Here is a 16,928-nt window from a genome sequence, read left to right on the forward strand (position 1 = left end):
ACCAATGTTCCCATGTTGGATTATCCTCACATATACTTTTGAAACTATTTCACAGAGGATTTCTATCATTCAAATGCTTTCCGCCTCACCACCAAACACTTTGTGCCCATGTTCCATGGATTGGATTATATGAAATCCGGTTCCATCATTTATCGTTATGATTCAGTGTTTTAGATATGATCTTTTTCATCTTTTTTATGCAGATCCACAGTTCGAGCCCAACTTGACATGCAAACAAAACAATCAAACAACAACTATCTTGGAGGAAAAATTCCACCATCTTTAAAACTACAACAATTGTAACGCAGTGTAACCAATAACATTCAGTGATGGTTTCTGGACTGGCCATTTTTTATTTACTTTTTCTTTAGCCATAGCACCATTATATCATGAAAGCCAGCAGGCCTTAAAACTTGCACTAGCAATTGTCCAGTGGTAACTGGCTCTTAGCAAGTACACATGGTGTGCTGTGTTTGTAGTTAACTGAAATGGTGAGTGGCTTTTTATGCAGTGGCAAGCGTACAGGGGAAGAGGGTGGCAAAAACACTGCTCATCGCCTACCATATTAGATGAATGGTGCACCACTTAAAGTTGTATGTGATTTGAGGCGAAGCAGAAAACCGATTTCTTTCTACGTAGTGATTTAATTACCAATCCAAGTTTGTAGGCCTGTTTGGAGTGTATGCTGCTATGTTATGCCCAGGTGATGATTTTCTTATTGCTTAATGGATTCCAGAAGGTGTAACACATGTTATATTTTTTGCAGGGTTTGGCTGATCATGGGTGAGGATCTAGATCTGTTTATTGAAGAACAGAAGGCTAAATTGGCACATGACAAGGCTGACTTGGAAAAAGACACCCCATATATAGAACTAAAGGTAATGTTTTCATCTCATAAAACAATTAACTTATTGATGGTTATTTCTATTAGATTCTATCTGTAAAGGCTTAGTAAAAAAGATTTCCTGTGCAGTAGCCCTTTGCCCGCTATCCTCACCACTAAAAAGCCCTGACTGCATGGAATACGATTCCCATCGGCTATTGGAATGTGTGTATATACACAGATTAATCGGCAAAACAGTAGAATGGTTTTGTAAAGTGTGTCCTCAGGCCAGTCAAAGGGTTAATGTACCATAGGGAAAGTAAATATTCTGTCACTGAAAATGAGATATATCCAACTTTATGAGAACACATCTATAGTAGCATATCCATTCCTTAGTCCTGTATTTTTATTTTTGTACACTACAGTTGTAGGTTATTCCAACTACAAACAGATGAAATTTGAAGATGCTTCAAACCTGCAAAAGCTCTGAGCAAATGTTCAAACCTTTATTTGCTGACACAAGGGTTAGACGGGTCCTCTGATTTTAAATGGTGAAGTCAAAACACGAGCTTGACCTGTTTAAAAACCATCAATGGTAGCTTTATTGACATATGTAAAGAGAACTAAATTAAAGGAAATCGTAGACTGCTATGCTGTTAATCTGCACTGTTGCAAACGACCACTTCATTATGCTTATTTTCCTTAGCAACTGTGGTGATTTTCCCTTTCAATGACCAGATTGACATTCATTGTTTAATTACAATTTAGCATGTTTTATTGAATGCAGCATAGTTTATTCCATGTCGGAACTCTTTACGGTTAGTTGGGATCCAAGAGGCTTCAGCCTCACCTGGTCGACCTTGACTCTTCCTGGGTGTCGCTCTACATTGATTGAGGCTTTGCCTTTCATAGTGTAAGTATTGGGTATTGTGAGCACGCTTGACCAACCAATAAGAACAGATCCCTGTTCATGGTATCAACATTAACTTTACTGTAGTGGTTTCACTTAAGATTCTTAACTTCTCAACAGTTTAAGATTCACATATGTGTTAAATCTTTGTTTGCTCTTGTTGGTTTCTTCCTTTCAAAAGGGGTTTACGGTTTCTTCTCTCTTTTAAAGAGGTTTCTGGTTGTAGTAGCTGTAGAGCACCAGGGCAATTCCTCTCGCCTGGTTTTTCTTCCTCTTTGCCTCAAATGTCCCTCTGTTGGTAAGGTTAACCTCCAGCCTCCAATGTTACTACTGTCCTTGCTACTCTCCCATCTACACTCCACTACTACTCTTCCCCTCTACTCCACTCTCCATTACTACTACTCTTCCCCTCTATACCACTCCTCCACCCTCATTCACACCACTCCATTAGTGACCTTCTCATTCTCTACGCTTTCTCTAACACTCGCCCACCTTAAATGCACACTCACAACACAGTACCACTTGCTCTCACTAACCAATGCCTCACCTTCTCTCCAAATCGCCTCCTCCATCCATCCATCCACTTGGTCTGCCACCTCCTCCTTCTGATCTCATCCAAACAACCCACACCTGCCTGTTTCATGTTACTCTTCTTACCCCTCCGCTCCGAATCTTCTCCCATTGGTCCTCTTCCCCTGACCAATCTTGCCTTGTCTACTCCATCTGGGAAGTGTTACAAATTCCAGGATCCATAAAACAGGGGACAATCGCTGGCCCTTTTTGCCATAAGGGTCTAAGTCCATAGTAGGTATGGGACTGTGCTGGAATTTGTCAAGAAACCGCTCAGCAGAAAGTTTGTAATCTACCTTGTGGTGCTCCATCGCAACTGCTGAGTGCGGCTTACGCTGGTGGTGGTGTGCAGCGTTCCTTCTTGCTGTGTGGGCTATTCACCCTTTGCTTAGCGGATCTTCTCGCTGGTTGGAGCGCTCTGATGACTTGCAGGCAGTCTGCCCAGACCCTTGCTGTATATTGACTGAAAGAAAACGAAACTGGCAAGCATTGTGTTCAAGACGTATGGGGTGATCAACGATGGCACTGTTCAGATACAACTGCGGCCCTCCCAACTGTCACCTTCTCCCTCTGGTCTAGGACTGCCTCTGGCTTCCACCCTGGTAGGCTGCCTATCCCAGGCTGAGAGGGGTTCCCTTCCACTCTTGACACAGTTGGATTTGTTACCTTTTCATGTTGCCCCCTCACTTTGTTTAGATTACTTTGAACTACGTGCTGAAACCTTTCAGGAGACTGTTGTCTTGAGGATCACTTTAGAAGACGAGGGAGAACCTTGCTTTGTTGAGTAACAAGTTCTTCTTTGTCATGATTAGCCTGACACTTGCAGAAGGTATTGGCCTGATCTTTGGAGATGAGCATCTTGACTTTTTACCTTTTGACATATTTTGCTATCCTGGCAAACGTTTGCTTCATATATTATATGAAAGGGCATTGAAACGTATTGAAAATGTACTGTTGTGTCCGACTCCCTTTTGAGAACATTGTGGTAAACCGACAATCATACTGTGGACGAATTACCACAGTTCCATGCGATTAGGTGGAATCACAAAATAAAAAATCCAAATAGAACTAATACTAAAATAATAAAGCCCCCCCTCTTTTTTGTGTTCCTAATACTTTTTCACCACCCCCAAAACCACTATTCCCACTCCCAGCCCCATTTTTATTTGTTTCCAAAATCTTATTTTGGAATTAGTTCTATTGGATTAGTTATTTTGTGATTCCACATAATCACTGCACATCAATTACCACATTATAGCTCTCTGAGAAGTTCCCATTAGAGAGGCCATTCCAGCATGGAGATGAGGTGGTTGCAGTGGTCGCCAAGTGCACTAGGTGGTACTAGTGGTGGCGTACTGCCACACATTGATGTCTATGGGGCAAAGACCTGCTTCTCGGGAAGTTGAGAAAAAACGTGACTCCGTGGCAGTCTGCCATTGTGCCTTATCCTTATCAAGCAGCACAAAGATAAATTAAATGCTGTTTTCTATTTTACCCACTTATGTTCCTGATCAACATTCCGCAGCAATGCTGTTAACTGAATCTCCTCTACTATAAGGTTTGCAAGCCTTCATGCCATGTTTGACATTTATTCATCATTGTATGTTCCTCTCCAGTGCTGCATACCCTTTTTTATTATATTGAGCATGCAGCCCTTCATAATGAAGATGAATTGAAGGTAGCTAGCTGTGTACTGGTGGAGGATTAGTGATCCTGAATTTCTACTTCAGTTCCTGCAACTCTGATCTTAATTGTTCATTGGCTGGTAAATGTGGGTTGTTCTGGCTAACATGTAAGGCTATTTGGTAACTCATTAGCTGTGCACTACAATTAAGTGGACTAGAAGCCCACCTGTACCTCACTCTGACATCTCTGCATCCATTATCTTTAATATTCGGGAAGTTATTGGGTGACCATACTTGTAAAGTCAGTGTAAATCTAGTGCAGATACACTAACTTTTTCTCTTCAGTGGCTTTCCCAGCTCAAAGATATTCACCAACTGCATGGGTGTGAAGCATCCTCAGATGATTGTGTACCGTCTTCAATCTTTTACTTGGAGTAGGCCAGACTCTGGAAAATGCCAATCAAAGCTGGACGGTTATATGCAGGAGGCATCTAAGAAGATGAAAGGTGTGGCTGGGAGCCCTGACAAAGCACCCAAATTGATAAATTCCACAATCACAGCTGCATCTTTAACCATAATGCTGCAACTTCAGCAAATCATGTGCACATTGGGACAAAAGGTAGATGCTCTTAACAGCGAAGATGTCTCAAACCATATGATTGATCACCTTTGTACACGTTTGAATATAGCTGACCAAAGTGTGGACAATGCTGAAACAGCGCCTTGAGAGCAATGTGTCCGACTTCAAGAAGTAATTGATTGCTTTCAATCAAGGCTAAAAATGCCAACCCCAAACAGGTCAAGAAGAAATAACGTCCGAATTCTGGCTCTCCCAGTGCATAACTGACACACTAGAACGATTTCTCAAAGATGATCCCCCCGACTTAATCAGAAAGATGGTCTTCTTCCAACATTTCTAAATCGAAAGAGCTCATTGTTAAAGTCCACCCATCTCAACTGTCTGACTGATTATTACCAGGAACTTTAGTTATAGGGATAAAAATGCTTCTATGTCCTACTGCAGCGTTCTGAAAGCAGCATGACTATGGCACTGCTTCAACAATTCCACTCCCAGACATTCCCGTTTCTTGACACCTACCTGCTTCCCTGCCACTTCGCTCTTCCCACGTCCTCCCTTTTTTTCCTTTTAGTGGCAGGTCAACCCCCTCCACCCCACCCCAACCCCTCCTGTGTCCCCCCTCCACTGACGGCACTTCATTTCGGGGTAACTCCAATTCAATCGTCCCAGACCACAGCATGCTACTTTGTTGGATCCCCCTGAACCTCCAAGCCTGCTTAAGTGTCCACACAGACCCTTGGGTCCAAGCCTCTTTTGCATACCCTTTGCCCCCCACGGCCCTCCAAATGTTTTCCTCTTCAGTCCCACCTTACTCAACTCCTTCAGCTGTCCTCGCCTTGCATGCTGTACCTTTCCTTACACCCTCTGCTGAGCATACGCTTCTACTCTTCTGTGGCCCATGATGACCCTACTTAGATTACAGCCTTTTCCCTGAGTGATGTTTCTTGCATGGTCTATTTTAGGGGCATCACACTGAACGCGAGATGAACACCCCACATGGACCAATGTTTGATCCTCTTGTGCAGCCCGAGAAATGGGTGAATTAGTGTTATTCCTTCTTATTTTTCCAGATTATAGTTAATTGGTGCAACAATCTAGGAAGACCTTTTAATGAGGCCTTGAAGGTGCTGAAAAATACAGGATTTCCGTATGCCTAATGTTCGCAGCCAAACTGAAGATTCTGTTCAATAACAAATCTCATGTTTTCCATGTTTGTCACCTCCAACATAAAGGACCCAAACCCGCCACGTTGGTCATGTCTATTTTATTCTGATCTCAGTAAGTATTAGATGTTGTGTTTTTGAGTTCACTCGTCATCATATCCTCCTTAAGGGGGTTGGTAAATGCTACCAATTAATATAATTCTCTTGCGGCTATCTCAACTGGTACTTGACATGGGAAACGTATACTGGCAATGGGCACTGTTGGTTACATGGTCCTTTCTAGCAGAAAATCTGCCTCTGCGTATTGAACCCAACCGCAGTATTTTCTGTCTTGTGATCCACTAGTTGCTTGATGAAGTAAAACAATGTATGTTATACATGTTTGGGGAAATGTGGACCTCATCATTTTGTGCGCTCCATAAAGATCTTTTTAGTTTGGGCTATTAGGTGTTACAAGCGACACTGATAAGCCAAAACCATTGCAGATATGGCAGAATGGCATATGACGGGGACACAGCCTGTAGGCGTTTGATTATTTGCCCACCCATTGACTGTCCATGGCCATGCCAATCCCTATGGCCATTCCCACCCAGTTCCTGTCCCTTCCCACCCAAAACACTTCCTAATAGGAACTCTTTAGGCTCGATTTAATCAAGTCTTTCTATCAAACATTGCACTTGAAGTGCATGGCAGTGTTTTTTCAAAGCAGTTTCCCAAGAGTTAATGCCTTAACTAGAGCTGTAAACCCGCTACTGGTGTAATAAAAATGTCTTACCAGTTTGCCTTAAGCCGCTCCATTTATAAGCACTTTGTCCATCAAGGAAGCTTTGTGTAACGGTTTAGAAGTAGGAGACCGACACACAAGTGGCATGCTTTTGACTATAGTATTTAATTAGTGAGCAAACAAAAGAGAAAACCCTATCTGATCCTAGTTCTAAGAGGGGTTTCCCTGCCTCAACTAATACTAAGGAAACTGTCAGGATGTCAGTCCTCCATCCTTTGTCAAAAAGCCTAATTTCATCCCTTAAGCTATAAATGCAACTAAAAGGTGTGTGGTCTTCTTGATCCAGAGGAATGTCTTCCTTCTGGACAACAATCCAAAGATCAGTTCTGGGCAAAGCAAACAATTTTTCTCCAAGGATGTAAATCAAGTCTCAAAAAGGTTCTTAGTGTGTTACAACAAAACCAATGTATTGTATCTTCATAGCGTTAAGGGGATGACTCCCGCCCCCTGACCTATCTTCGGTTTCTCAGTCGTTCTCACAATGCTAGGACAAGTCTTTGCTTCTCCTAGCCGTTATCAGATATTTCAAAAAGCCAAGAGAACACTCCCTCATCTTGGTTCATCCCACAATGTTTAACAAGACCGAGGGGTATGTCTTCCTTCCCCTGGCCTTTCTCAAGCTCTTCAGGATGCCAAGAGACACTCTCTTCTCTTGGCTGTTTCACCAATGTTCAGTCTACCTGGTTCACTAAACCTGCAAGGTACTGAGACTTTGATCATCCCAGAGGCAATTCGTCATTGACTGTGGGTTCCAGACCCTCCTCCCTTTCTCTTGTTCCTCACAAGTTCTACCTGTGTCACTATTCTGCCAGGGATTCACCTTTGTCGGGTCCCAGACCCTCCTTATTAGTTTCTTTCTTCGTCTTGGGTCCCAGACCCCTTTTTTGTTTTAGGGATGCGGTTGTGAGACCTGACACAATCGCAGATATCGAGAGTGAGTTCTCTAAAGAAGGGCTTGCGAGATCTAGATTGGTGAGCATAAGCTGGTGTTTGTTTGAAATTACCGACATGTGTTTTGACCTTCAAGGTCATTTTCAAGCCAAGAAAGGTTAAGTATAGCTGGTAAGCGTTAAAGGATGATGAAGGGGAAGGCCCCTTATGCTGTTGAGGGTGGATAATCCACAGTACACAGTTGCTGTGTAGCCTGCTAGACACGTGTTTCGACCATCAAGGTCATTTTCAAATCTGATTTACAAAAATATGGTACATTCAATTTGACAATTGTCATGCATACATGTTATCCCCATTGTGTGCATGGTGGATGTGATAACATTAAAGCATAGACAAGGGTGGGGCGAGTTGGCAACCCGTTGTGTGTAGGGCTCGTATGTCAACTCACCTTTCATGCTATGGACGAAACCAGTGTCTAGCAAGCTACACCGCAACCGTGAACTGTGGATTATCCACCCTCAACAACATAAAGTACCTTCCCCTTCGTCGTTATTTAACGCTTACCAGCTATACCTAACCTTTCTTACTTTGAAAATGACCTTGCAGGTTAAAAACGCGTGTCAGCGATTTCAAACACCAGCATATCCTCACCAATCTAGATCTCGCAAGCCCTCATTTAGAGAACTCACTCTCGATATCTGCACAGTGTCTAGCGCGATTGTGTCTGGTCTCACAACCGCATCCTTAATCTGACAAAACGGGACAGTGGGACATGGTCCTTAGCCCAGGCCACGGACCGCAAGACACACAACAAATACATCTGGAAGCGTGGCAGTCCCGCAGTTCGAGTGTTCCATCCACGAGTACAACCCTTTTTTGTATTGATTTCCTTCTCTCCTCTGGGTCTCAGACCAATTTGGCAGAGGTTTTCCCCTCTCTCTCGGGTCCAGACCCTTTTTGTATTGGTTTATTTTGCTCTTTTGTGTCCCAGTTACCTTTGGCAACGGTTTCTGTCTTTTGGGCCCCACGCAACCGTCCCAGTCACTCCACCCTCTTATTAGGGCTTGTGTATGGGCTTCGGTTCCTGTCTCTGGCATCTATGCATCCTTCCGGGGACTACAGAGGCTCGCTGTTGCCTCCAGGCATTCTCTGATCGTTTGAGGGACTGCAGCGGTGCTGCAACAGTTCCTAGAGGCCTCCTGGCCTACATTGATAGGAACCAGTAACTGCAGCGGCTCCGCAGAGGCTTCCTTCTACTAGACTGCGCGTCCCACACGGTTCCTTCGCGTCTCCTGTTTCCCACTCCAGCTGTTCCACAATGGACCTTTGGGGGATGTAACTGCATGCAGGCAAATTTCTCATCCTCTGCTGTTTCGTCCTTTGCACAGGGTTTGCTCCAGGGAGTGCCTCTCATTTGGAATGCCTTCTTCTGTTTTAATGGTAGCTCGGCCAATAGGAATCCTAGAACAACTAGGCCGTTCAGTAGAGGTGCTCTTTATGCTTCGACACTTCATCCTCGTCCCAGTACTGATGTTGATTACTCTCAGTGAGTCACTTTGTCTCTTCCTCATCTCAGAACATAAAGGATCCAAGTCTTTTGAGGAGTTCACGCTTCCTCGTCTCAGTACTTCCTACATGGCTGGTATGGCAAATGTACATGGGTACACTATGGAAGGTATTGGTGAGGGGTGGGAGGGAGGTAAGGAAGGTATGCCTGGGTTAGGTGGGCTATGGGGATACTATGTTATCCCCACGTCGTCATAATCCCATAGGGGGCTTCCCTCCCCATGAGATCCACCTCCTGAATATCGTCCCAGGTGGACTGTCTGGTAGCGGCCGTAGGGGAGAAGTGACGACATCCGGGGATTCGTCACACCTGTTAAAAATAAGCATTGGTAAAGCCAACAGTTCTGGCTTGTAAATAAGTATTAGGCATTTGCCAGGCACTGCTATTCAAATCCCAGGTACTCGCACCATTTTGAACCTGCTACCATCAATACAAGTTAATAACACTATGGCTGTGCCTGGAAAGGGCCTTTCTCATGCCTGCACAAAAGCCCAAACTGTTGCTATTGCCAATGCTTGTTTTAGGAGTGGGGTTTTCTGACCCCTTTATGCACCAGTATGCCTTAATGCATTTAATGCAAAAGGTTAACTGGGCTAAAAAATACTTTGTTGGGGTTTTGTGGGAACATTGATTGTGGGTTTACCTGTTGTGAGTAATCTGAGGTCATTCCCTTAGGACCCCCCACTTCCTTCAGGGAACCGAGAGAAAGGCAAGACTGCCAGAACCTGACCACGGGGTGCATCTATGAGGGAGGGTCACTTGGGTGAAGGTCCTTGAAGAGCAGGAATGGGGTATCGGAGGGCAAGACATGGTATTTTTCCCCCATCCCTAAAATTGACCTGCCCTACCCCTCAGTCTTCATGGGCTATTTCCATTTAAGCCCCGTTCTACCCCATAAGGTCCCACGAGATACTGAGATAAGGAAGAGGTTGCAAGGAGTAGTGCATGCTCCCTAGAGGAAACACTACTATAGTACTGGGAGGAAGAAGAGGGAGTGGGAGGAATACAGGACTGAAGGTCAGGCATGTCCCACTAATTGTATTAATTAGTTTCAGGCAGGCCAGGCCAAGGGCTTGCACCTGAAACCCTTTGACAGGGCCCAGGTGTATAAAGCCAGAATGCTGCAAGAGAAGGAGAAGGGTGCATATCAGTTTGTTGAGTGCAACAGGGAGAATGGCAGAGGTTGCAACAGCAGTCACGAGATGCACCACAGCAGGGGTGCTGGGGAAGATGTGTGGTGAAAGTAAAGACTGTTGTGGACTGAAGTGGAGAGCAGAGCGTCCCGGGATCCCAGACCAAGTGAGATTGAGGTCTGACTCCGTGAGTGGCACAAACTGCTGGGCCTTTCTGCAGAGGTCCTGCAGCGGAAATCTGGGCTGGTCCCGAGAACAGAGAGGAGTGCTCATTGGCTCTGAACGGGAGAAGGGTCCAGAGGGTCAGAAGGGCAGTTTGAAGATTACCAACTTGACTGAAAACCCCTTGAAGACAGAATCACAGCGTGTGCAGAGACGAGGTCCAATACCTGTGAGTTTCCGATAGAGTAGAAATGCCGGGCCGCTCTTCACGCGAACGTGATTATGCTGTGAATCAGTATCGGGTGAAGCAAAGGCATTGTTGAAGCAGTTGCATTTAAAAATAGTATGCGCACTGTGGGAGGGAGTGGCTATGATTCTAAATATATGCACTAATGTACTGCCGATGCTAACATTTCCTTAATATCTGTTTGGAGATATTGGGAAGATCTTGGTTAAAAAGAGACGATTATTTAACCTTGGCTGTCTTATAGCGAAGAAATGTATTGTGCTCAAGTGGAAGTCTTGGACTGCACCAAAGATTGATATGTGGTTGAAAGAAATGACTCTTGTAAGTGACTATGAGGAAACATATCACTGATCACACCGACTTGCATGCCCAAGAACATCGGGTCCATTTCAAGAATTTTTGCGTGACCAACTGTCTAACACTGATTAGCTTTTACTAACTTGGCTTCTGTATGTACATAATACTTAACCGGATACACTTTTGTAATTATGACGGAAGGGCAGAATGATACACAAATGTGTTCTAAATGTATTACATTGGATGTCTTCACTGTTCAAAAAAGTTTAAAAATAATATGAAATAGTATGCGAAAGGTGATACCAACTAACAAACCATTGTGCAAAGGGTTCTTAAAGAAACTATTATTCGCAAATGAACTTTAACAGTATAAAGCCTGAAAGGGCACCATTAAAGCTATAGAAAGGCTGTTTGCCTTTGCCAAATCACAAAGGCTGATGACTGACATGGGAAGCCATTTCCAAACTGAAAGAAACATGCCATTTGATATGACATGTTTATTTATAGGACATAGTTTATTTATAACGCGCTTAATACCCAGAGGTTTCTAAGCGCAGACCCGGGGATCGAACCTGTGGTGCTCCATGTCGTCTTCCTTCCAAGGCGAGCACGTTGCCCCTGAGCTATACTCCAGAGACTATTTGAGTGAGAGCAAGTGAATGCTGAAAATATTGTAGACTGAACTGAAAGAAAATTGCTGTTTAAGTAAACCACTATATGGTGAATGAATATTTAAAGTTAAACCAACATATGAAAAGGCACACTGCCAAAAAAACGCAGTGTGGAGCTAAAAGAATACAAGCGTGGAAAGTGAAAGCCCAAGGCAGAAGAGCATATGAGGGGCCCAACAGCTTTGGGGAGATGGTTGTGCAACCTGTGATGGATGGACCGTGCGGTCTAACTGCGACTAGACCATAAAGTCTCCTACTGTAAAATCTACAGATATCGGAAGGCAAACCAAGGAAAGCAGGACAATGCCAACTGGTTGAGTGACCTGTAATTGGTGGGCCATGCAGCCTGTGAACTGTGCCTAGACCAGGAAGCGACAAAACATTCAGGGGTGATGCGAAAGCAACCGTGGAACAGAATAAAGCTGAACATTGTGAGAGGATCTTGTGAACCAGTGCTTGAAGCTTGGAGAAGGGAATATGTAATTGTATCCCCCATTTTTAATACATCTTCATTTGTTAATTCCCTTGTCATTATGCCGACATGCATTTCCTGGAATGTAGGAGGATGAATATAAAATATTGGCATATGTGCAAAGACGCAAGAAGCATTTCTCTCTTTTACAGGAAACTTATTTGTCTAATGCTGGACATACATGGTTTGCAGATGGTTCTCATGTTGCTGTGCATATTGTTGCAGATGGCTCTAGGAAACAAACAAATCGGAAAGATGGTTCAAGGATTTTTATTAACAAGCTTCTTATTGCTTGGTCATGCAGGGGTTGAGTCTGTAAGATCATTTGACCATGGGGTTCTTTTAACTGATATCTCAGTCTCTAAACACTAAAGATTGGTAACCTCTGCCGTCTAAAATTACTTCTATCAGGGAAAACCTCAAGGCACAGGCCTCGTCTATCTTACTCCCTCTAGGACTTTCTAAGAATACATTATTTCTGTGTTCCTACAGGCAGGATTTAAGGATTCAAGATGCTGCTTATTTCCTCAAACCTCTTCACCATCTTCGCTCCTTTCCCTGATCTTACGCCACTCCCCTTTTTACTCAACTTCATACTATACACCCACCTTCTGCTCACACCTCTCACCCCCTCCTGCCTTCTCATCCAGCCTCCTCTCTTCCCTTGGCTCTCTCGTTCCACCTCTCCTCCTCCTCCTGTCCTTCCAGTGTTTTCACACTGCTCTACCTCCTATCTATACTGCTTCCTTCCTCCACCTGCTACCCTATCAGCCATAAAACCTTCCCCCCTACAATTCCTGCCACTCCCTTCTCTCTACCACTTACTCATCACTCTCCCTCACTATACTTTCTTGCCTCTTCTCTACTCCCCCTCCACACTCTCCCTTCCCTCACCTAACTCTTAAACCCCACTCCACTCCCTCTCACACATACAATCACACAATCACAGTTGCACTCTTTCCACGAGGTACACTTTCGCTCACACACAATATCTTGCCTGTATTCTTACTCCACTTCTCCAGACTATTCAACGCTCTTCTCCACCTTCCATCGTCCTTCTGGTCTCTCAGTCCACCCCCACACCTCAACCCTCACAACCCACACTGTGGCTCCCATGGGCTTTTTAGGGTTCGTCAAACATTCGGAAAATAAACAAATGCGTGAAAAGGCCGAATTTCAGCCGTTCGGAAAATCCGACTGGCCGGAAAGTTCGACCAGATCACGCATTCAGTGCTTGGGGCTGCGGGGGTATCCCCAGCACACTTACTCACTATATTGTGAGCGGTGGTTGAGCGGGTGTCCCCGCAGCCATCCCAAAAATAAAACCACAAGGCACTGACCCTTTCCCAATATTCATAAGGTGTCCTAATTCTAGTACATCGCAATCCTATTTTCTAATGTCGTTGCTTTGAATTCAGAAAGGCAATGTTATTTTCTCTGGTAACATGTTTGGAAAGTGCCTCACAATGGCAAATGTGTATGCCCTGACGTTTGTTTGATGCTCCAGAATTCTTTTGTGCAATATTTTTGAGATGTCATGAGTTTATACTCACAACTTTCTTGATTAATGCCAATTTTAATACTGTACTAGACAGCAAGTTAGATAAGGCCTCAGTTGATAAATATTCTAGTGTTCAGTCTGCTAAAATAATTTGACACTTGATAGAACTGTTTGGCCCATATGCAATCTGGCATAAAACACGTAGCAACAGCCAAGGTTTTACTTTATTCCTCTGTTCATGCTGCTTTCTCCCGTTTTATATCTTTAGCTGGGGTTGTATGAAGTCTAAGGAGATACTGTGGAATGTATTATTTTGCCCAGGGTTCTGTCTGATAATGCACTGATACCTATTAAACTGGAATTAAACAAGCCCCACTCTCCTATCCGCAAATGGAAATTTAAATCTGACAAAATTGCTGATCTGCTGTTTAGGAACACCATAGCTGAGGAAAACATTTTTATTGCATGACAAGCTATACGCCCAAATATTTGGTTGACATTCAAAGCTTACATATGTGGTGTGTACCTAGCAAGAGACTGGAGTTCTCTGGGTGATCAAACAGGAGTTGTATTTCTTAGGAAACCCAAACTAAAAGCTCTTGAATTGGAGTATATATGACAAAGACCTTCAATTTGGCAGGATTGCTCACATCCTTAAAGGCTTTAAGATCATTTTGCAGATCTAAAAGGCTATTTCCAACTGGTATCTGCAAAGGCACCAGGTCCCGACTGCATCACTGCAGTTATAAAAATAATTTTCAGGGTTACTGGTTTCTAAACTAAAGAAGTTTTATTTATACGTTTATGTAACGCCCAGACACTCGAGTATCACAGCGTTTCTTACAGAATTACAAATAAGCAAGTGTAATAGGTAAGCGTATTGAGAAAGAGCCTTAGTCATATTTGTCAAAGACAGGATTTTACAAGCTTTTTAAAGGCGGCATGGGAAGGTTAGTTTCTGATGTGAGCTGGCAGGGGGGTTCCAGAAAGCACATGCTGTTACACAGAAGCTGACCCCTCCTGCGCTCTTATTTTTTAAATGAGGGGTGACAAGTGAGCTGCTGGTGCAGGATCTTAAGGAATGCACCAGGAGTTTCCAGACAATACTGTTGAGGTAGGGGGTGTGGGGGGACTTCTTTGTGGATGCAGCAGTGTGCCATAGTCCAGGTTTTAAAGTCGATGCAAGCTTTGCCAGTGGGCCTCCTGGTTGGTTGCTGAAATGTGGTCTGTCTGTCATAGGCCTAGTGCTGCGTGTGCGACTTTATTCTGCAAAAGGAGTTTAGCTAGGTTAGAGGTGGTTGTGCCCATGAGCAGGACATTGCAATAATCCAATTTTCTGATGGGTGCTCTTGCAAGTTTGAGGCAGTTATTGGTGGAGAGGAATTTACTTCTCAGAGATGAACCTGGATGTGAAGTATGAGGAGGACACTAATGCATTGATGTGTTTGGTCATGGTCCGCTCAGCTACAAGTTGGACACCCAAGGTTTTGACATGCTTCAGGACCGAGATGGTAGAGCGGTCAATAAAGGGGGAGAAGGATATGTTGAGATTTTTTAGCAAGTAGGGGGAGCCCATGATGAGAAGCTGTTTTATCATTTAGACTGAGGTTGTGGGAGACTATTCAGTTTTGTATCGGGCTATCGACTCTGTTAATGGTGGCCATGTCACGAGTGTAGTCACCTGTGATGGGGATGAGAATGTGCGTGTCTGCAAAGTTGGTGAAAATGATGCCTATGTTGTATAGGAGGTCAAATAATTAGGTGAATGTATTGTATAGTGTCGGTCACAGGAAGGACCTTTGAGGTACTCCAAGGGGGACTGAGATGGGGTTGGGAGCTAAATCACCAATGCACACTCCAGTAGTGCTATCACTGAGAAATTATTTGATCCAGTCTGTGGCCTTGGAGAAGTGGAAATGCAGCTTCACGTGATGGCAGACGATGTTGTGATTTGCCAGGTCGAAAGCAGCTGAGGGATCTATTATGTGGAGGTTGTTATCCATTTCGATTTTGCAGTTTCAGTGCTGTTTAGGGCAGAAACCGGATTGTCTAGTTCCAAGTGGGTGGTTCTGTTCTTGGAAACATTTTATTTGTGTGTAGGCAATACAGTCAAGGATCTTGAGAAGGAAGGGGACAATATTAATGGGATGATAGTTAGTGGGAATGGTAGGGTCCAGAGATGGTTTCTAGAGGAGCGTGTGATCCAAGCTGACTTTATACTGGTGGGGACTTCATTGGTCAGGAAGGAGGCATTGACAAAGTCTATGATGATTGGTGTAGGGGAGGGGGTGCAGAGCTCTATGTGCACTGGGCAGGTGTCCCCCTTGTAGCTTGAGGGCTTCAGGCATTAGAGAGTTGCTAGGACTGCCTCTTGTGACTTGGGCGAACAGGAAAGGCGAGAGAGATGGCAGGGCCGCTAGGGGATACTCTGAATCCTGGGGTGTGGTGACTTCAGCAGCTAGCGTGGCTTTTTTAGTCTCAATTTTGATCACTAGTGAATCAATTTTGTTAGGGAGGGCATCTTGTATGGTGGTACACCATGCTTTGTCCATGAGGGTTGGGGCAATTGTAGGGGGTAGGGATTTCCAGCTCTTTCAAGATGGTGAAGAGCACTTTAATGTTGAAGGCAGCTTTGGTGATTCTAGCATTGTAAGAATTGCCTTTTTATGTGACTATCGATTTTTTGTAGAGTTTGGTGGTAATGGAGATAGTTTTGCTATTACTTGGGGGAGAGTTGTCTGCGCCAGAGGTGTTCAAGGGTTCTTTTGTTTCTGCGTAGGGTGACAAGATCTTCTGTGAAGTGCTGGATTGTTTGTAAGACTTTGTAATTTTGAGTTAATCGGAGCATGCTTGACCATAGTAAGAAAAAGGCATTGATAATGGACGTTAGCTGGGACTTTGGGGGGTTTAGGGGGTGTGTTGTTGCTTGGTAGAGATTGTGAGTAAAGTAGTGCCTGGAGCGTGGGCTTGAGCTCCTCGTGTGAGAGTTTATGGGTGTTTCGGAACAGTATTGGGCTCAGATGGATGCTGAGCTGAGGGAGGTTTAGCAGGGGATTGGCCAAACTCTGAGGGAATGGTCAGACCCATGGTACTGTGCTTATAGCTGAGACGTCAATGACCTTGATTGAGAGAACGCAGTTAAGGATATGTGGCGTGGGTGGGGGAGGAGACCCATTGGGTGAAGTTCATGTCTCCTAATGCTTGTGACAAAGCTGTAGCCTTGTGATCTTTTGTGCCCTTAAAGCCAAGGTTAAGGGCTTCCAGGATAATAAACTTGGTGGCAGGTTTGAGGAGAGGGAATCAAGAGGGGGATGTCCGTCTCTGGGAAGCTATTGTAGTTGGGCTGACGTTGCAGACGCAGGTTGTAGGTGGATTGAGGGTTGGTAGTAAGTTTGAGCGGTAGCATTTCATACCCATTGGTGGGTGGAATGGGGATGGGTCTGAACAGAAGAGAAGGTTTGGCCATGAGTGCCGCGCCTCCTTCAGGGGCATTGAGTCTGTCCTTAAGATGAATGTTTAAATGCTGGTCGAG

General features: G+C 44.3%; 1 protein-coding gene across 4 annotated transcripts in view; it reads left to right on the forward strand.

Annotated features, from left to right (window-relative positions):
- CSPP1 (centrosome and spindle pole associated protein 1) overlaps positions 1-16,928 on the forward strand; it is a 1,841,309-nt gene that overhangs the window by 76,272 nt on the left and 1,748,109 nt on the right. For all 4 annotated transcript variants that reach the window (XM_069621145.1, XM_069621146.1, XM_069621148.1 and 1 more), the window contains exon 2: positions 767-878. In XM_069621145.1, coding sequence (XP_069477246.1) covers positions 780-878 — 99 coding nt within the window. In that variant the 5' untranslated portion in view covers positions 767-779. The remainder of the gene's footprint in view (positions 1-766; positions 879-16,928) is intronic.

This window comes from Ambystoma mexicanum, chromosome 5q (assembly GCF_040938575.1).
Source record: "Ambystoma mexicanum isolate Mex_15411 chromosome 5q, UKY_AmexF1_1, whole genome shotgun sequence".
NCBI lineage: Eukaryota > Metazoa > Chordata > Amphibia > Caudata > Ambystomatidae > Ambystoma > Ambystoma mexicanum.